The 22,808-nt window shown below is 30.4% G+C and overlaps 1 protein-coding gene across 1 annotated transcript; it reads right to left on the bottom strand.

The window, feature by feature from the left end:
• Window positions 1-288: 288 nt before the first annotated feature.
• On the bottom strand, window positions 289-21,526 carry LOC131850734 (uncharacterized). Its single transcript, XM_059201079.1, has 5 exons — window positions 21,249-21,526; window positions 20,812-20,911; window positions 19,632-20,707; window positions 8,766-8,945; window positions 289-1,435 (listed from the first exon to the last, which is right to left on the bottom strand). Exons 1-5 carry the CDS (start codon window positions 21,391-21,393, stop codon window positions 1,065-1,067), a joined length of 1,872 nt encoding a protein of 623 aa, XP_059057062.1. The 5' UTR covers window positions 21,394-21,526; the 3' UTR covers window positions 289-1,064.
• Window positions 21,527-22,808: the final 1,282 nt, after the last annotated feature.

Raw genomic sequence — 22,808 nt, 5'->3', positions numbered from 1 at the left:
CAAACATACTCATGTATACAAATGTTTGTACCGTGTGAGGAATCGAACCTGCGATCGTCGGAAGTAAAGCGGTGTGCTGCAGCAGTAGACCACCGAGGCCGTATATTATTATGCATCACTTGTCTGAGATTGCTGACGAGTTTATAATATAAAATTGGAATAGTGAAATAAAAATTGTGTAAAATGTACAAATACTGTATATTTACAAAGCTTTCTCGTAACTTATAAATTAAACAAAGTCTTCACTTATATTCTAAGTATCACGAATTAACAGTAGTCCATAAATTATTAAATATACATTATATAATTACGGCTATGACATTAGTATAAATTATAAAAATATTAAATACTCTAAAAAAAATTTGTGCCATAATTTCTATTCTGGTACCAAAATTTGTTATTTAAATAATAATAACTTAATTGATATAACAATAGAATATTTTTTATTAATATACTCGTACTTCATTCTAAAGCTCTTATGTACACCAAAGCCGTCGTTGAAAACTGTTTGTAATCTAAAAATAGGTAAAATTATTATCTGTTTTCTATACGTTACATACGAAACGATCTGTCTATCTTTTATCTAAATTAGTCAGCCCACTGTTTATTTTTATTGGAATTCAAGCGAGATCACAGTAACAATACGGTAATCAACTCACACTAAAACCTTGTAATGTATTTTTATTCATTATATATATTTTAATATCAATAAAAATATACTATATTTTTTAACAAATTTGTTATATATCTATAAAAAAAACTTGAAGTAGTCTTAACATATAAGTCATCACAGTTACCAACATGAGTATCGTGTATCATCAGGTAGATTATCATCTTGATTTCAATTCCTATAAGAATTATAAAACAACAAGGAATTTATAGAAATACTAGGTGTATTTAATGGGTTTTATCAAAAATATGTTAAGAGAAATAAAACTGTTTCTATTATCATAACAAATAATGAAAATTTATAGAAACTTAATATCAGTATCACAAATTAAATAAGTGCGTGAGTGACTCACAAATGAGCAAATAATTGGTAACAATAACTTTAATATTTTAAATTATATTAGAAAATACTCTGGACCGACGTAAGAACCACACTTTGGGAAGTCTGAAGGCGCTTGTACAAAGTCTTTCTCGTCGCCAACTTTCAGTACAAAGTCTAAGCCCCTAGTCCAGTGGGTGGAACGTTCATCCCTCATCATCCAGTAACCTGGATTGTCAGCTTTAAAACGCAAAGCGACTACCCCAAATTTAGGTACTACTATAGTATCTTTTAATACTGGGTTTACAACATTTATCGAAGGGAACAATGTGCCTTCTTCGTTCATTTTCGTCACTTCCTCCTCACTTAAACTACGGTTGAATTCTCTCACGCCGATCACGTAGAAACTGTACCCGTGCAAATGGAATATATGGTCCGATTCACCCCCTGTAACAAATAAAATGGACATTACCTTCTTTGTTATGATATATCTACGTAGGCACTTTATATATTATCTACTGTATTAACAAATGTGTAATTATTTATAGACTAATTCTTCGTTCACTTTTATATTTTCGTGTTTTTCTTGAAAATTAGTACTTGACTATGTAACAACGAACATGATATTTATGGTACATTGCGAGAACCGGGAAGTACACATGTATGTTGTAATCCCACAGATTATCTAAACTATACCTAAAGTAATGGTTTGCGTCATAAGTGTTACCGTCATATTGCGTAGATGTATATTATTATGGCTACAAAAACCTAATTACAGACATTCTCTTCAGTTACAATTCCATAGATTATAATTTTATATTATAGTTATGATACTTTAATAATCTTTATATTTAGTTCTTGTTTTGAATTTAGACTTCTGGTATCACTTTAGCAATCTGTTAGTCTACTTTCTGTTTATAAGTTTTTTTAAATTATCAGTTAGTTAGTCTATAATATATATATATATAGATTCAATTAGTCTCATATTCTTCAATAATACCACAAATTTAAAATTAATATTTGGACGATGTTAGAATGAAATATTTCATTTTACTGTATTCCGTGTTATTTCCATTTGTAATATATAATTAATTATAATCTATCGTTTCTACCTATAATTAGTTGTTCAATTATATATAAGAAATTCTGTCTACAAATCAACTAAATAATTTAAAACAAACACGTCGTTGACAAAATGACGGAAGTCTATTATTGTCAAGTAAAGTAATACAACAAATGTACAAATATGAAAGAGACGAATAAGTTAAATATAAATTTTCAGTAAAACATTTTCGACGAATAGAAACATCTGTGTTTCAGCTTTTGAATAAATCAAGCCTTAGTTCGTGGCGAGTGCCTCGTCCCAACCGCCGGCTACTCTTCAATCATGCATTCTCTTTAACATTCCTCTTCTACTGTTAGCCTGTTTAAATAACGTCTACTGGTGTTAACGCAAATACACAAAAACCGCAATTAGCATACCTAGATTTAATCATTTACTGAAACTTTAATGCACACAAAACTACAAAAAATTGTATTTATAATATGTGAAAGTAAACTCTAAAACCACGGATCCAATTTGAGAAATTCTTTTACTGTGTTAAAGATAACATTATTCCAGAGTGAAACGCAAATACAAAATCCCCAAAGTTATAAGCACACATGCGAAGCCGATGTAAAATACTAGAGCAGTTAAGGTGACTTTTGATACAATATATTCTGGCAGTCAACCACAGAGTAAAACAGAGATTTATTATAATAAAATAGTTGATAGAAGATTGAAGAGAAATCTATTACTGTCAGACTTTGCCGGCTGAACACTGAGCGGAACTGAACCTACATACGATTTCAAATATCACTTAGAATATAAAATAAATATTGCATGAATTGCGTATTGTAAGAAAACGTTATATATAGTACTCCTTATGTTATTGAATATTTGCGAATCCAGAAGGCAAATGTAACCCATCTCAAGTCATATCCTGAGGTTAACCGGGTCTATCGCACCATGGAGTGAATTTTATTTTATATGCTGACTATTGCTGACTCTGGACAAATAGATACTTGTAAAGTTATTCAAATATTTATAGCAGTATGTATTCCACCACGCTACTCTGTGTGTATATATTTCTTATTTTTTCGTCGTTTTTTCTCTTTAAATATGTATGCCGATATAAACTTTAAAGTGTATGTATCCAGTTTAAAAGTCAGCATTTATTAGTAATGAGTTGATATTGATTTTAAAATGCCGTTAGCTTTGTTTTGAATACGATTTTTTAAATTAACTTAATTAAATGAACGAAATTATATTTCTTATAATATATAAAAAAAAGGAAATACAATATAAAACATGATGACAATATCAAGAGTAAAAAAATCTTTTACAAATTTGATATAGACTGATCTAATATACTATAAGGTACATACAATAGTATTCTTTAGGGATTATGAAATATCATAATCCCTAAAGAATACAATTGTGTGCCGTGAAGACATTGAAAGCCACAAACGCAAGTACCTATGTACAAGGTTTGAGTATTGTGGTACCTTCTTGTGAACGCACTTTATCTGCTATAAAATCTCCGATGGCTTCCGCAATTAAAAAACCACAGATAATTTAAACCGCAATACGCCATAAGGGTATTGAATAAAATCTACAAGTAAAATAAGATAGAAGTACAATTGAATCCCAAAGGAGTCGACGGTCGGCAAATAATATTCGTGACATGATCCTATTGCTTATGAAAATAAAGATAAAAGAAGACAACAATTCTTCCTGCTCTTAACACGTATGTATACCGTTTGTAACTTAGTAACATACGGCATAGGCTGTCAGTAATCGCTGTGATATTCTCACATCATATATAACTACAATCACTCAACACAAAGAAAGAGCCAAGCAGCGAAAATGCAAGTCATAATTGATAATAGTTAGCCAAGATATAGGTTGCGAGGTCAACAGTTACTATTCAGCCTTTACTTCAACATCTGGCATTATTACTGTTACTGAATCACTTATAAATATATATATATATTTTTAGAACCCTAACTCGTATTGTTACTTAATAACGATCACCTTGTTATTGTAGTCTGAAATACAGAATACAAATTACTACTATTCTCCATGGTGCAATTATAGCTATCGAACGAGTATTTGTTCTACCAAATTGTTCCAATTTTATTTATATTGCGAAATGGATAAACAAACAAATATACGTCTACTAGGATTTCTGTTTGTTCTACTTAAAAGATATCCTACATTCCTTCTCGTGATACTATGTATATATACAATTACATAGCAAATTCATTATTAGGATCCGTTCAGCCTTTTAGTTCGTAGAAGAAAAATTATCAAAATACGAGCCATGCATCTTTCTGTATTTGTTAACCGAAAAAATATGTTATACTAAAATAAATTTCTAATCAAATTACAAATAATCTGAAATTACTCTGACGCCTAAAGGCTGAACAATTATATAATTATTGCCTTTCTAAGTTGTTTCTCTCATAGACACATAACTACCATAAAATATTCGAGAAAGTTACAACGATGACAATCGTTTCGGCATATCATTATATTTTTTTAAGTATTATTATTATTTTATTTCTTAATGTTAGTTTTCCTAATAGCAATTATTATAAAATTTTAATCGGTTCTTAAAATTAATAACATATTCATAGCACATAAAAAAAAAGTGACGCTGTTTATGTTACTCTGATATTATTAAAGCTGTACTATCTCTTTCTGGGTCAATAACGGTTGTTATATTTGCTATTGAGAAATAAATCTAATACTGATTACACGAATTGTTTTTAATTGTTAACAATATATATTTACAATTGGAAAAGTATAGCCAATTTTTTTTTAATTAAATTGAAATAGGTAAAACTGATTTTGGTAAGTTGAGTATGCTAAAAATGTCCAAAAACAGTCAACCGGCCAACTGTTTAATATTTATTTGCATTCAAAATTTCTATTTACAGGTATTAATATACATTACTGCATTCGACATGTAATATAAGTTATTTTTTATTCTTAGTAGGCAAACTTATTTTACATAATGAAATTAAAAAATTTACGATTGGCAATTTACCTTTATACCAGGCTCCCTCTTAAGCGTAACGTACATAAATAGGTCCTTAGGTAATTCTCAATTAAGATAATTGAGGAAATCAACTTGACAAATTGAATTACTGAAGTTAACTTTCGAAATCTGAATCTGAGTTGTACTCTACATACACCAGCGAGTAGTCAGCAGCAAAAACTTAATACATTCTAATATTTACGATATACATCGTTTATTTTCACCGACTTTAAAATGAGTATGATCTTCAACCGAAATCGTCGAAGCGTTGTGTTATATATATTTGAAATGGCAGAAATCTAACAACCAAAGAAGCTGACCGATTTTTGATCACCTATATTCATGACTAGCAATATGGATGTCACATTGTCACGTGACGCCCTCTATAACACTCATGCATTGCCATTCTTGAGGACTAAGATGTCTCTTGTACCCTAAATTCATTGCGAATAATTATATATTGTACATAATTCAACGGAAACATATCTTATAAACAAAAATTCTTTCTACGTTCATTCAGTCATTTTTACAATTATATTATTATAAAGATATTATTGAAATATTGTAGTGTTAGGTCTCAGTGGGATCATTCAATTTTGTTTAATGTTAAAATTGTTTCATTTTTTCGTGCAAGCACTAATAATATTCTAGAAAATAATAAAGCTAGTTGTAAAACTTGTAGTACACATAATTTGGTCAAAAATAAAATTAACTTTCTAATTTGTTAACATGTGGAATATTTACTCTTCATAGTGCGAACAGATTTTTATTTGGTTAGTGTCTAAGTGCCAATATGAATATTTATTACTAATATCTACTGAATAGGAAACGATGGCATATGATGATCCGTAACTTTATCCGGTAAAAAGTAAATGTAAGTTACATACTCTAATCTGTATTTATAAAGAAACCCGTTTCTTTTAACTAAATAGCCCAACAACCAAATCGAGACTAGATATTGAATATGGATTGATTCTATTATGTAGGTGAGGGTTTAAAAACAAGTCAAATTTCTACTTTAATTTATTATGTTTTATATAATTAGCTGTCACATATAAAAACATGATACAAATAACTCTAAAATATTAGAATTTGTTGGTGGCCGTCTATGTACCTAAATACACCCACAGCATTTACGTGATCATGTGACGCCAGTAACACCACTTATGCGTTGCCATTCATTCAAGAGAAATTATTGAAACGAAACATAGCTTACAAAACAAGTTACTTGGCGACTGAGATAGGAACCCACGCCGACAATTTTTTAAAAAGTCTACCTCGATGTAAATTAAAAATAGTTTAACTCAAAATATATTTCCCAAGAAAAATACAAAAACAAACCGGTAATCATGTCGGATACAAATATATGAACGACGATCTACTCGTAACATACAGCCAAATGATATTTCCTGTAAGACAAAACTTTACTTATACACACCCACATAACATTCCCAAGCACACAATCCGCACGTATTTGTCAAACAAGAACTAGGCGAGCGTGACTATTTACTCTCAAGTACTGTAAGACACCTTCCGTTCTTTAACAATATTATAGCAAGTGTTGTTTCTAACTTTCGAAGATGGAAACTCATATACTTGTGCTAGTAAAATACAAACTTATAAGCATTCAGTTTGAATGCTTATAAATTTGTTATGGCATCTATCAACTTTATGTGACGTTTACGGACAAGCATTTTCTATAATTATAAGAGATTAGATACACATTGATTTTGAGTAGATACTCATAAATGAGTCTTGAAATTCAATTTTCTAATCAGAATATTCTGCTTAAACAAATATACAGTAATAAAAAGTATTTTTATTTCTCATAGAACAAAGTCTGAACAAGGACTACCTTCGGTACGCGAAACCGGAATGGCATTTCTTCTTGTTGAAATAGGAATTATTTACAAATTAGAAGAAAAGAAAAGAAAATTAGACGTCTTTATAAATATATGAGTGGATATACTCGTATCGTAAAAATTACTAATACTTGATGTACGTCTTTATAATTTGTTTAAGCATATATACAGTAATAAAAAGTATTTTTATTTCTCATAGAACAAAGTGAACAAGATACCTTCGGTACGCGAAACCGAAATGGCATTTCTTCTTGTTGAAACAGGAATTATTTACAAATTAGAAGAAAAGAAAAGAAAATTAGACGTCTTTATAAATATATGAGTGGATATACTCGTATCGTACTCTTATACGTTCTAAAATTCTACTAATACTTGTTGTATGGCATACATGTTTCTGTCCACGGTGTTTTAAATATAAAAGAGCCTCCTTAAAACTGCATACATATTGCTTTTCTATTGCATTGTAATATTATAAAAATCACCATAAACTTAGTCCGGGGCGCTGAGCGAATCGGACTTGCATTTGGCCGGTTTTTTTAATCTAAATATTACTTTCATATTCTACGATATTATAAATGTGAAAGTTTTAGATGTGTGGTATAACATATACTCGCCTATGTTACTCAATCACGTAACTAAAGCCATAGTAAAAATTGATCGGGTTTAAATGAAAGAGCGATAGAGAGGATTTTTAACACAATGTCATTCCGTGTATTTGAGAGTAAAAATTACTTAGAATTCGTAATTATACTTCTACAAAGTTCGAAATATATATTATTCATGCTATAAATAGTCTTGACAAAAAGAGACAAGCTGAAATATTGTGACAAGAAATCTTTAATAATTTACGCCTATTGTCTTGTGAATTTTTAACGAAAAATAAAACAGTCTTGCGAGACAGTTAATTAAAACAAAAAAAAACATTTTATCTTTTCATTATTCCGGTATACGAAGCAAAATGAAATTTCCTTAATTTTGTTGCTCTTGAAACGTTCTTTTTTACTAGAAAGCTATAAAATATTTTTATAGGAAAGTATACCCTTGCGAGAACTTCTTCTATCTCCGCTGAGTGCATATAGAATAGCTTTACATAAATGAGGACCCTAGTTCGTTGCCATTGTCAGTCTTTTTGAAAGATTAGGACAATAGAAAGTTAAAATGGCTATTTGGTGTTTAGTTTGTACAATTAATAAGACGATTAATTTTATCTACACAATCAAATTTAATCGGGAACTCGCGCTGAGGGTCTAATAAAAAGAGAACTAGTATCATTTCAATGGCCCCAGTCGCAACAACAAAAGGATATGAATTGTATTACGATTCGTTTAAAACAACTATTTTAACCCCACAGGAGACGTTAAGTTCCGCTTTAACGAAACTACGAATTTCAATTATACACAAACAAAATTATTACAAGTATTTAATAACTAGCTGACAAACCTATCTTCTGATATATTTTGGGAACACTGCTTTGTTATGAAATTGTGTACTCAAACCTCAACTTTACGACCCACTAAAGTGTCCAGGCGAAAAAATTAAAACCTACAACATCTTTTGCGTTAATCATGTCGACCTCAGTGATCTAATGCTATGACTCTGTAGTACACCTTATTCAGATGATTCAAACTCGCGGGGAGTTCGATTCTCGCATGTTGCAAATTTTTGTATTCATGAGATTCTGTTTGTTGTATCTGGGTGTTTTCTAAATATACTATATAATTATTATTTAGTACTATGTAATAATAATTAAAATATGCCTTTCCAGTTACCTAAAAAACAAAGATACAATAAGATTAAACAGGATCAACCTAATACAATAAAACCACTTACCCTGATCGAACATCACGAGTTCGACGGTAGAATGTAATTTGATATTCTTCACGTGCACACACTCATCTCCGTGTCCCTCGCTTTGGGGACACAAAGCGTCGGGGGGCACGTCACTGCCTTGCGTCAGTAAAGGGGACGCGGGATATGTGAACCGATGCCCGCTGGTTTGCCCCCAACTCTCTGGAAAAATCAGAAAAGGTCCTTAAAATAACATGCATCTAAGTTATAATTATTTAATTTTTATTACTTAACAGTATCAAGAGAGCAAAGATTGTTAATATAACAAATTATTTATAAGAACGTCTTACTTATTAAAGTATTTTAAAATACAGGTATTTTCACGTATACAGATATAAATATAAAAGACACAGCGCAGGAAATTCTAGTTGCTTGGGAATTGAATTTGGAATGATAGTTGCATTCAATATTCTTATCCTACATAATGTTATGAAAAAAATATTTCAATTCTTTTTAAAATAGAGGTATACATATATGACTAAGTTAGGAAAGATTTTGAAAATGTATTTAATTCGAAGCGATATAATTACTTCTAAAATAATTTAAATTACAGGCAATATCAACTACTAATATTATAAACTAGTATTATATACACAGAACAACTTCAATGTTGTGTAATTTTGATGTACCGGCTATTAAAGACTTATCTTAATCACACAAATGCTTAATAAGCATAATAATTGATTAGGTTTTCAAGGCGCCCAGACGTAACAAATGAACAATCACACACTTTCATATTCATAATATTAGTAAGGGTATATATATGTACACACAATATTCTGTTCCGGAAGGGAAAATTACTCAATGATTCGATATCAACGCTCGGCTGCTTAAATAGGTGCCTACTGTCAATGTACACTGGTATGTACTATAGCAACTGTTACAAGATACTAATACCAAATATAATATTGCTATGCCAACTACTGAATATATTACTTTACTTACCCGATCAAATAGTTTAATACCTATACCTAATGCCACAGATCAAATATTAATCCATATGCTCTCGACAATTTGTCGTCTACGTTTTATGTAAATAGACTAGGAATCAAACTGACGGCCAACCCAAAGGTAAACATCGCCTATACATTAGAGCGCTAAGGTAATCAGCCCTTCATGCATTGCATTCCGGAGAGCTAAGATGTTATATTATGCATTTGTACCCTGTAATTAGTTACCCTTATTATGTTACCTATACTTTAAATGCTTATTGATTGTTTGTTAAATGTTTTATTACCGATATTATGTTTTAGTATCTACCAAAATCCAATTTATATTTTGACAATGACAACCTTGGTGGTAATATATAACGATTTAGCACACCGTTATTTACTTGTTACTTTCGGAGCAAATATTCGTTTTCATGAGAATCTCATGATAATTGTCGGTTTAGGTGTTTTCTATGTATATTATTTTGCAAAAAAATATTCAAGCTCAGATTAGGTCTGATCTACATGGCGCTGTTTGAATTATCTAGAATTATTATTGCTATATTTTTAATTTATAAGCAAAGTATTTGTCATAGAATTGCAAACCTAAATTGTATACAAAATATTTTTATATCCCACTATTAACTAAGCAAAATGGAGGTTGTTTATAAGTATGACTGTCTTTCAAATTGTAGTTACTGGTAGATACAAGTTATTTCGATTTCTGTTTTAAATAACAGTCAAGCAATAGAATAGCTACTTTTATGTTTATTAAAAACGATTGCCAGAAGCCAAATTACTTATTCATAACGTTTAATTGAACATCTGAGAAACGAACAAGGGATATAAAGGGTAAAAGTGTCATAAACTGTACATTCCTGTGTAATTTCATTTCAAATAGAGTTTATTGTCAATCAACACAATAGAATAATGATAAATTTTATGTACAATGCAATAAACCCTTGAAATGTTTATCTTGTTCATAAAAGCAAGTATATAGAAACCTATATAGAATTGTAATATCTAAGGATTATATTACACTATCAAGTATCACTATGTCAAAACGAATCTTGGAATCATAAGAAGATACACATACAACACAAAACAATAAAGTACATTATTTAGATTTAGTAAATTTTAAATTAGCAAAGTCTTTTATGTATTTTAATCGTCAACAAATAACATTTGAAATGTACACATTTTACTATGTATATTTGAATCGGACATTGTAGGAGAAAGCCTATGGAGACCTACGTTTTTTGGAATAATTTGGTTCAATATCATTATCTGTTAAATGAAAATGAATCAGAACATAAAATTGTTTTAGTATTGAAAAAAGCATCAACTTACAACCTATAGTTTCTATAAATATAGTAAATCACTAAGCCACTTGCCTAAAGATATCCCTAATAAAGTATGTATTCTTAGGTATATTGCGATATGATTGTCATGTCACAGGTATGTAGTTTTTATGAACCACGTTTTTAGAAAATGGTTTACTGTTTTTACAATTGCATCTGTTCTCTACATATGACCTAATTTATATACTGTGTGTATAGTGTTGTATACCCTTAAGGAAATACGTTGCATGCATTGTGTTGGCTAGTGTTATTGCACCATTACAAAGACAATCACCTTTTACAGCCTTTTGAGCATTGTCATGAATAAGTGATGACCGGTAAGACTCTTCACATTTTACGAAACACAGTATCTCCACTGAAATAACGCTACCTGCATTGTACCACAGATAACATATACTAAGGTGTTAAAGTTTTTGTCAATAATTTCTATTAAACTCAATTTTGTAACAACAAAATCAGATACCGTAATGGCTGTTATCCCAGACGGGGTAGTCAGGGTCATTATCAAATTTTATTATAGTGAACGCAACACTTAACACATAACTTAAATCACTTGATATATTTTGAACTATATACATTTTAAGTTCTCAAAATTAGTAGGTATGAGTTTGACATTCCCATGTATGTAAACAATCAAACGAGTTTCTACAACTACTTCGTTAACAATAATGTACGAAATCTTCTCATTATGAAATAATGAAAAGTAAAAATTCCTGCAGAATTTAAATACCGATTAAAAAAACTTTTAAAATGGGTTGAAATTATAAAGGCATTTTAACTACTAGATAGAAGCTAATATTTCATTAAATTTTATTTCATTAATATGCCTTTATAATATTATTTTATATTAAATTTAAATCATTAAACCACATATATAAAAACACCTATATAAAAATACATTCAATTGAAAAAAAAAAGTAATTCAATTGAGTTTCTTGCCAGTTCTTCTCAATTGGATCTATATACCGAACTGGACGGTAGGGAAAAAATAAAATTATATTTAAAAATTTGACGTTCATAAGCGGCTAAAATGTCATACATGAATAAATGATTTTTGAATTTTGAATAGACTTCTATAGGTAAGCATAAGGCAAAGTTTGAATGTTAGATATTTTGTTTTGATATGAAAAGTGAACATCTGTTGCTTAATCATTATTTTTCAACGACAACAACAACTGACGACCTTTAGCACATAATATGTGCACTATCACATAATAAACGTGTATACGCTGTCATTTGAAGCTAATTAACATTATTTTACTCGCATATTTATCATCATAAATTTATTCTATTGCTTTGTTCTATTTAATTTCTTTCGTGATAATGATTACAACCTTTGTATTGTTCATGATCTGATTTTATATGCACTATTTTTTCAAAAATAAAGCATTAAAAAGAAAATACAATACAGACGGCGATGTTATCATTTTTTGAAAAGATATTAATAAAAAATACATTGTAAATGAGTAAAAAAATATTTAAAAACTTCAGAGTTCAAATATTTGCTTGTAACACCTTGTTCTTCTGCCATGGTTCTCAATATTCTTATTTGACATAGCTTATGAAGATGAATACAGAACTACTATGCTTTATACTGGGATCACTAGAAGGAATGCGGCAGACAATAACAATATCTGCCTAGTATCTAAATAACTGGTGATTACGTATACGCAATAGAGGAGACACCGCAATCAAAGCACATTATTATTTGTGGTTAACGCGGCCACGTGATTTCTTCGCTGATTACTTCACTTTCTTCACTCGCCTTAACACACCGTGAAATTAAATTTAAAAGTAAGTGTACCTGCATCTCACAACAACAGTCGATCACCTCATATTGTAATACACACAAATCTACGAATATAAATAATATAGAGCAATAACACAGGTATAGACAGTTTTTTTGTCTCCTGGCTTCTAAAGCACAAATCGTATTTTATATAATACATAATTATAATAATAATAATAATATATTTTATTGACACCAATTTAAGTAGTTACAGTTATTCTCCTTATAAATTATTACATTTTTGTTAAATACGCATCATACATATACAATTGGTATCTATTGACATCAAATTTATCTATATTTATAACAAAATTATACATCACATGAATATTTGTAATGTGATCCCCGAAATATTGTTTTTAATCAACGGTTTACGATGATTAATATTTTAACAATTAAATAAATTACTGCTATTAGCAGATATCAGACTAATACCAGAGATATCCTATAGATTTATTAACCTATTATTTGGTGTCCACGCAGTAAATTCTATTCTTCCTCTGATCGCTATCAGCCGTCACATCTAAACTGACAGATTTAGCCAATTTATGTAGGTATTATTTATCATAAACCAACAATAACATTTAAATTAAAGTTGAAATCGTTCAACTTTGCATCAGTGCTACAGCCTATATCCCTATGCATGATTGCGTTTGATCCGCTCGACTCAACGTTGCTTCATTTGGAACACCACAACGTACATACAATTGAACTACAAACGCTCCTCTTCATTTCCAATAGAATTAAACAACCTCTTCAATTAGGCTGTAATCTTCATCAAGTCTACGCCAAAGAATATGCTAATTTTATGCCAATAATGAATTTCTAAATTATTACTATACATCAAATCAAACTTATATAGTAGTGTCTAAACCGACATTTATTTGGTTTTGGAAATACTACACATATGTGTATTTTAATAACTAAATGGTTAAAATAACTCCACAAAGTCCATATAGAATTGATATCTCTATATAAACAATGTCCGGCCGAATAATATAATAATATATAATAATAACCACATTTTTAATGAATTGATAGTTAACTATCTATAATAAATCTTAGCGCTTAACGATCATAATCTTATTTATTTTGCAACATAACATATGTTTTCTATGCACAGAAACATATAAAGCAACAAGTAGCAAAAAAAAATAGGTATTGCGTTTAGATACAAAAGAAGAAATGAACAGCCAAGACAACTAACAATACCCATTTGTGATGTTAATTTCTTCTTCATTTGAATTACAAAACAGAAATCCGACATTGCGGTCCTGACGAACAATAAAATTGGGAATTAACCTATAGACAAAGTAGCAATCGCTTGGGGCATCGCATTTTCTGGAGCAAACGCAATAATTAAGGTATATCAATGGTTTATAATTAAGAGTCTAAATTAAAGACTTTATGAAATTCTCGTGAATGGTCTACTTTAAAATCTGATATTAAATATTATTATTTTAATTACTTTCTGTATATAGGCGATTAAAAATATAATTAAATAAGTGTTCTTTTCCCTGCGATATGCGACAAATGTATTATTCTAAGCTTACCAGTTGGCTTTAATCAAATTTTGTTTAAATTATGTAAGTACGATATTGCAAGACAAATATCTTCACGTACTCTACTGATAAACATATTACATGCTTTCTACAATGCATTTAAGGTCTATTTATTCTTTTATGTATATTCTTGTTCTTTTTTGTATTCATTGTAGTTTATTATTAAGAGTTTATATGTTATAATTTAATATAATATATATAACTTACAAAGAAAATAAATCAAAAGACATTAATTGACTTTTAGCAATGTGATGAGTCAAGTTATCAGTCTCAAGATCAGACGATTTTCTGACGAAACAACATGACCCACTAATATTGTGTGTTTTACAAAGTGATTATGTAATATTGGGCCTAGTAATCAACGCGAGGTACTATACACTAGTGAATGATCAACTATCGACCTTAGTACAGTCAGTATAGTTGACAAATATGTCATTTAAATTACACATACCTTGAAAGCAACCTGTTTATATAAGGTCAAGGTACAGAAAACTTGTAGGGCTTAATACTAAATCATAACGACATTTTTGACAAATATACTTACTACATTATTATCATCATCAATTAATTAATTACGAAATAAATATAAAAAACAAAAACCGCCTTTTGATTCTAACAAAACTATTATTAAAAACGATATTTTTAGAAATAACAAAGCTATAGAGCTGCCTCCGATAGAAATATTAATTATATTTTTTAAATAACTGAAGTCAATTGTAACTATATCAAGTTTAAAATTTAAGAAGTTATGTAGACTTAAAGAACTCTAATCGGTGTGAAATTAGCAAAGATATTGCGCAACATAAACACATTGAAAATGCGAAACTTTTAGAATATACTAGAATAACTTTTAGTGTACTGTAACACTAGTGAGCATTGCTAAGGATAGCTTGATAGTACATGCTATGGGAATATTTAACTCAGATCATTTCAATTTTTAAATTGATTTGGTGCTCATCTAAAATTATCCAAATGTAATACTCTGGTCCATATAGTTTATACGTCTGTACAGATTATACAGAAATATAAATATAGACAGGCAAATAAGTAAAAGTGATAAATTCCTTTATAGATGAAACTGCTGACACAACTCGTACAAGTCTATACGTCTCAATATCTTGTAAAAGATGCAGGACTTTTGTTCTAAAAGACCGGATTTTCACGTTTCGCAATTTCTCAACGCCAAAATGTGTCAAGCGGAAATCCTGTTACAAAAACACGCAGAAAAGCTCAGAGAGACGACTAGTTGACGTGTTTACTTTAGAGGTAACATTTGGCACATTTTGTACATACTTACATATTTCAATATTATTATTATTTCTTGAATTCTCTACGAATTTCTAATATCTTTGGAAAGACTTATATTACTTTTCATTCTTTGATTTTATTTAAATATACTACAGTAATTTATATGAATTTCCAAATCCTATACCTAACCAAAGCTCGGAAAGGTCATAAACAGTAACATTGAATAATTGAAAATCTATTATCTATTTTATATATTTGTTTTGTTCTAATGTGCTTCTTTGCAGTTTTTATATTACCACTATTATTGTAGTTGCTCTTTGTCTATTGTCTCGATAAATCTATTCCATCAGTTTGCATGCAATAATTCAGACTTTGTTTCTCCAGTATCCTTCTTATTTAACCTTTACTTATTATATGCGGGAAGATATATCATAAGAGAAGCAAAAGCAAATATTTCACAAGCGAATATATGTAATTTTCAATTATTGATTTAATTTAGGTTATATTTATAAATTAGTAAAATTATATTTAGTTTAAGTTCATCGAAGATACCAAATGTATAAAATTGTGTTCGAATATCGATTGCAGCACCGAGTGAATGCTTGATATTTTTACCTTTAGATGATTATATACTTACTTATTTTTCATGCTTACTTTCTCTGCTAGTACACATTTGGAACTTAAAACCTCATTATTATATGGCACATAAAGTAATAGTAAAAAATCATGAGATTACGTAAAAAATGTCATGGCATGTAAGTTTAATTGTTGAAAACCTTTAATACAATAGTATTTTTTAATGACCAAAAAAGGCCTTAATTATTTACTTTCACCTGCGACTTCATGTGATCCACTTGTTCCATTCCGTATCACTCAATAGTACAACAGGAAGACAAATAATCTACAGATCAACTACTAGACTAGTTGACTAGAAAATAAAAAAAATATTATAGTTTGATGTTTCTAATTGCATTTCACATAATAATATATATAAATAATAATAACCTTTTCAATAATATCTTATTTTAATTATCTATAATTTAATATTTTTATAATCGATATCTATAGCCATTCTATTGAGTCACAGAATACTTATACCAGTAAAATAGAATACTTATGCCGGTTTGTACAATATACAACATATAACTCAACACTATTCTATACATTTTTGTATAGGTTCATGTGTGAAATATGACACTTTAGAGTAATGTTTGAGTATCACAGGCTCCAGACTGCCTATGAAGACCGGATGAAAGTTATATTATTCATTTGGTCAGGTGCAGATGCTGATAGCAATTGATTCTAATAAGAATAGGACAAGTCTCTTAAATCTTCGTGCGAGAAAGATACTGTACTGTTACTACGATGCTAAGCAACTTGGTACTGGTTTTTATTTTTTATCCATTGCACTAACGAGGTAGTGAAGTTTATTCTACGAGTACTAATCTTCCTATCCGGTATCCTGGGTACGAAAAATAATGGTGATACAGACAGTCATTAGGTAATAGTAGCTTTACTAACACTATAGTAATAAATGGCTACATTAAATAATACCAACGACTAATTTGAATTCTCGTACTAAATTACACGTGCAAAACCGTAGTCGGAAAACATTTTCAAATTAATGTGACCCGAATACAGGACCCTTTTTAGACTAATGAGAAACAATGTTTACTACACCTTTTACGCTAATTTCAAATAGCTTTTTTTACGCCATCAAATATTATTGTATAATAGTACTTTTTGAAATATACATAAATAATAATAGTATAAGGGAAACATGACAAGATCAATAGATTACAATCAAATTAAGGAAAACCACAGAATACCAAAACTAAAATGTAGCATAAAGCAGCATACAGCTCCTGTAGATGATATATCCTTACATTATATTTATTCTTACAAAAACAAAATTACGGACCTGTTTTATTTTTCCTCGCCTTAAACCTGGTTGCTAATGCTAGATGACTCAACAATTACCATAAAAAAATTAACTTTTTTTGTACTTATAATATGTGAAAATCAGACCGGTCCGTCCGGTCATGGAATTAAAAAAGTGTCTGGTGCAGCGAAGATGGAGATGCGAAGCAGCATCAAACAATCGGTTGATGCTACTACCTTCTACTACTTCTACCACTTTTATTTGTTACATTTGACCTGCATCAACTAATATATTATATGTCCAAATGTCCAAACACATTCTGTCGTTGGCATTTCCTTTGTGCAAGCAGTCGTACGGAATGCTCTCCACTTATGTCCCATTGTGTCCACTAACTTGTTTGTGTAACTTTACAGTACCTGGACGGACGATTCACTTGTCAAATGTGTTTTTAAAAACTCGCAAAAAGAATATAATCTTGGGATGAGTTTAAATTATATATTATATACATGCCATAAATTTGCCGTACATTGTAATTTTCCTGATTTTCGAATATCCGCCTAATCTCCCTTCCGGCCGAAGCACCGAATAATAGCTGCATCTATACTTATTTTTTTTTCATGTCTAGCCTTGGACCGTTTTGGTCTCCAGTTGTCAGGATAAGCTACTGTATTATAATTATGCTTCTGTTGATGTTTCATCTATAATCGTAATTATTTAATAATATTTTAATACCACAGTAATTTTATTTATACAGTACCATATTATAAATTAAGTAGACATACTATTTTAAAAAACTATGTTGAGACTATACCGATTTTTATAAAAAAATTCTGCGAAAAAATCATATCAATCTATAAATTGCATTTGAGTTTTGCAGATATAAACAATAATCTTTTTATAACTACTAAATAAAACAAAAAATTTAGAAAGTACCAGAACTTTTAAAGTTTCTGAAATCTTAACGCTTTGTTTTAGAGTACCTATTAACAGTACCTACTACTTTCATCGTCAGCTATGACTAATGAAATAGTCAGACTATTATAATAAAAACAGCAAGCTAGCAAAATATTATTACAAATACGTGACTGTGCTGGTATGGTAAAATCTAGTCTCGTTATGCGCGAAATTCAGCTATATAAAAGTACCTACCTATTTCTTTCCGCAAAAGAAATGTAACGTGACATTTTTATAACGCTAAAAGTATTTAAAACCACTCAATTAAATATAAAATACTAAATGCCTTTAAATTCTAATTAGAGAGTCATTAATGACTCTCTAATTCTCATCTGCTTAACTCGAATATAGAGATGCAGAAGTTCGAGAGTGATAACGTAGATAAATGCTAAATTATATAACTATGTATTAATTATTGAACACACTACATATTATCCAAAACTTCCCATAAAGTTAGGTAACATGCTATGTATAGCGTAGAGCGGACTAAGTAACTTTATGAAGTTAAAAACAACTCTCCTTACGGAAACCAGGCCACCCACATATTTAATCGCGGTTAACTTAAAGAGAATTTAAAATTAGAGACAAATTACTTTATACATATGATAGTAAAATACATACGTATAATAATACGACCTTTATTTGTTTTTATGGATTGTTTTTTGTACAGTTCAGTGGATTTTGGTGAAGGTATTACGTACGCATCAGGTTGGCACTTACATAATAATGCACGCTTTATATGAAAAAACAACAATTATTGGGAAATGGTGTGTTGTGTAATTAACGCGGCGGTGTGTTTATATTATATTATAAATGTATGTCATAATAATTTTACAATAAATTTATAATTATTGTCATAAAAATATTTTTATTAATAACATCCATTGTATCTTATAATATCTACTGAATGGTACTTATCAAACTACTAAAAATCAAGACTAATACTTTTTATACATTAATAAAAGTAATGTAATCTTCTCAGCTCACCTTTCAACCAACTAGACTTTGAATAAGTAATAATAATATTAGAAATGTATAATATATACTAAATATATAATATATCACTGCCAGGATGTCGTGAAATCATACCTATTAAAATAAATAAAACTGGAGGATCACTTACCTACTCGTTTGGTAGAAATCTGCCTTGTAGAGTAATTAAATGGCACATAAATTTTGTTATCCAAATCGAGAGTCAACTCGGTCGGAAGTTTGTCTACAGCATGCACTTCATCCAAACACAACACATTGTCTTTAAGACACCGTTCACTAATCACTGTTGTAAACTCACTACTCGCATCAGAATCATCACCATCGTCTTTGTGTAATGCTTTAAGTTCGCTACTTTCATACACTAGTTCGGCTGCACCCTTCAAATTATCTTGACAGGATACTTCTGCCTCCACCTTTACATTATAGACTCCAGGTATTTTTTTGGCTTCGAGGATAAAATCCGCTCGTTCTCCACGACCCAATGTTATCGCTTTGACTTTTTCAATGCTTATTCTGTGACCATCTAAAGCAATAAGTTCGAGAACATGATTGTCTATGCTGAATTTCACCGGACAACTTTTATGACCTCCACCATACACTAATCTAAAGCGATATCTTTTACCATATTCCACATTGAATTTAGCAATTGGTGCGTCAGGAGATTCAACAGTTTTTCCTTTACCGTTTATGAGCAATGACTCAGCATTCGGAATTCCGGACATCATTCCAGCTAAAGGACCCATGGAGTGTCCCCATTCTGCCATGAAGATAGTATGTTCTGTGGCATCAGCATCATATAACTTGCTCAAAGGACTCAAACGAGGAGGTTTACGCACGATGAATGCTCCAGCAAGACCATCAGCAGCATCCGCAGCAGAGTGCGCGTGATACATATGTGTACCTACTGCCGATGCACGGAATTTATATTGAAAAGTTGTGTAAGCCGGTTGCGGGCATTGGGTCAACATAGGCGCTCCATCCATGAATGGAGTCTCTTTCTGTGGTTGTCCGCGCCAATGTATTGATAAAGCGTGAGCAGGAGCTCTGTGTACGATATCTACAACCAGAATGTCGTTTTCACAAACGTGTAAAGCTGGTGCAGGCAGCGCTCTATTGGCAGATAGAACACCACGTTCCCGACCATCAGCAGATATACACATAGGCGGACACTCTTCGCCATCCTTCTCTGTACAAGTACCACAGGATCTGTGAATGAATTGCAAACTTTAATAATAGTTGCCTTTACTTTAAATATTAAAATAATGCATAACTAATTAAAGCTAGTGTCGACAAACGTACGTATTACTTACTTGCTAAGCGTTTTGTAGACCTCGACAACTAGTTTTACTCGACATATCATAGGCCAATCCAACTCATTACATTCTCTGTCACAATTTTCGAAATATTCCTCTGTAATAAATAAATCAAATATATTAATTCTATTAATCACAATTTGCAGTTAATGAAAACTTTATTAACTGCAGTTCAGTTTATAATGTTATTATTCCAGTTACTCGTATTAGTTTTCTGCGATACAACGAACTCAGTATGTGGTAATCCATCTATACTAATAATTTAAATTATATTATTGGATCCCGGCAGATAGCTAAAATTATAAGGATTAACTTAGGCTACTTTTATTTTATATTTTTTATTTATACATACGAAGTCGCGGGTAACAGCTAGGTATAGATAAAATAATGTCAAACTATGGATAATAAAAATATATACAAATATATACACGTACCCGGCATAGGCGTATAATAAACCACAACAATAACACTGGTAAATATAACAGTTAACACTAAAATCCTTTGCAAGGACATAAGCATATAATTTGGTTTCCTATAAGGAACGCTGCTAGCTTCAACCATACTCTTTTCTGACTCCATTTTGTTATTAATGCACCGGCTTAACTTTATTTTTATGTCAATATAACCTATTACATGTTTACGAACTATAGTCGATGAAGTGAATGTATCGTACAATCACTTGGTTAAGAAAAACGCGACTACACCAGTCAACCATCAGCTGGCGACTGTTTGGTAAGTTGAGCTGGTTATGGCGCTTCGTTGCACCACAGCCGTGCACCTTTGCCTTGTGCTACAGACAAGGGGCCGCCACTCGGAAGTAAATTGACGAGTTTGGACGCTCTCTCCAAGCTTGTTCTCCGTTATGCAACAAAAAATTGTATAACAGAAGCATTGAAATATTGCTCTCCTCTTATATAAAATTGCTTTACTGAAATGAGAGCGATTTAACAGCTACGAAATAATTAAGTGTATTAATTACCTACCTCAAAAAATGTAACTACTGTTTAACAATAAATTATTGGTTCCATTATAAATTATAAGTTTAAATATATTCCGGCATATTTCGTTAAGTTAGCCGTTAGAACAAAAAAATGTAATTTGGTCCCTATTGCAAGATAGCAAAAATATTTTGTAATAATATAATATAATTTTATTATTATTTACTAGCTTAGCTATTCACCCCGTTTTCGTACAGGTGTACATGCATTATATATATAAACCTTCCTATAGAATCACCCTATCTATTTAAAAAAACGCTCCAATATTCGTTGCGGAATTTTAAATATTTAAGGGGTTACATGGGTTTCCTCGGGCAAAAAACGGCCTGTTATCAATAATTTTTTTTACATATAAAAAATGAAATATTTTAATGAATTTTTTTTTATTTAAAAGATACATATTTAATAAACATTTTGCAAAATTGTCAAAAAAAATATCAAAATGGCGGTCATTACGACGCCATTTCCGGTAGTCCCTCGAAAAAAAGGTGCCTCCGCGTTGTCAGCAGAACTTCTTTCAGGATCATCTGAAATAAAAATAAAAAATACGTGTTTTAGTAAAGACAATAAACTAGGTATTGGACGAAGGAAAAAAAAATAAATGAAAATTGGATTTTTGGCAGACGTTTTTATAAAAAAATGCAAATTTCGATGAAAATTTCTCGACATTTTTTTTTTTAAAATAGTTGTAATTAAATTAAAAAAAAATCCTTCGTTCAAGACCTTGTAAATGATATCTCGAAGACCTGTGTAAAATTTCATCAAGATCGGTTGAGTAGTTCGCGAGAAATCTTGACAACCGTCTTTGAAAACATAGTTTTGAGAAAAACGCGTTTAAAGTTTTAAGAGACAATAAAAGTGGGAATTTTTTTTTTTTTAACTTACATTGAATCATGCTGCACCTGCATTGTCCAGGGCATCCTTTTGCTCCAGTCTATGACGAATCCTGACTTCACGAGTCTCGCTGGTAATTTCTTTTCGGCTGCGGTCACCCGG

This window comes from Achroia grisella, unplaced genomic scaffold (genome assembly GCF_030625045.1).
Source record: "Achroia grisella isolate CSIRO2021 unplaced genomic scaffold, CSIRO_AGI_Agris_v1 utg779, whole genome shotgun sequence".
Taxonomy (NCBI): domain Eukaryota; kingdom Metazoa; phylum Arthropoda; class Insecta; order Lepidoptera; family Pyralidae; genus Achroia; species Achroia grisella.
This window is presented reverse-complemented; position numbering and strand designations above follow the sequence as displayed.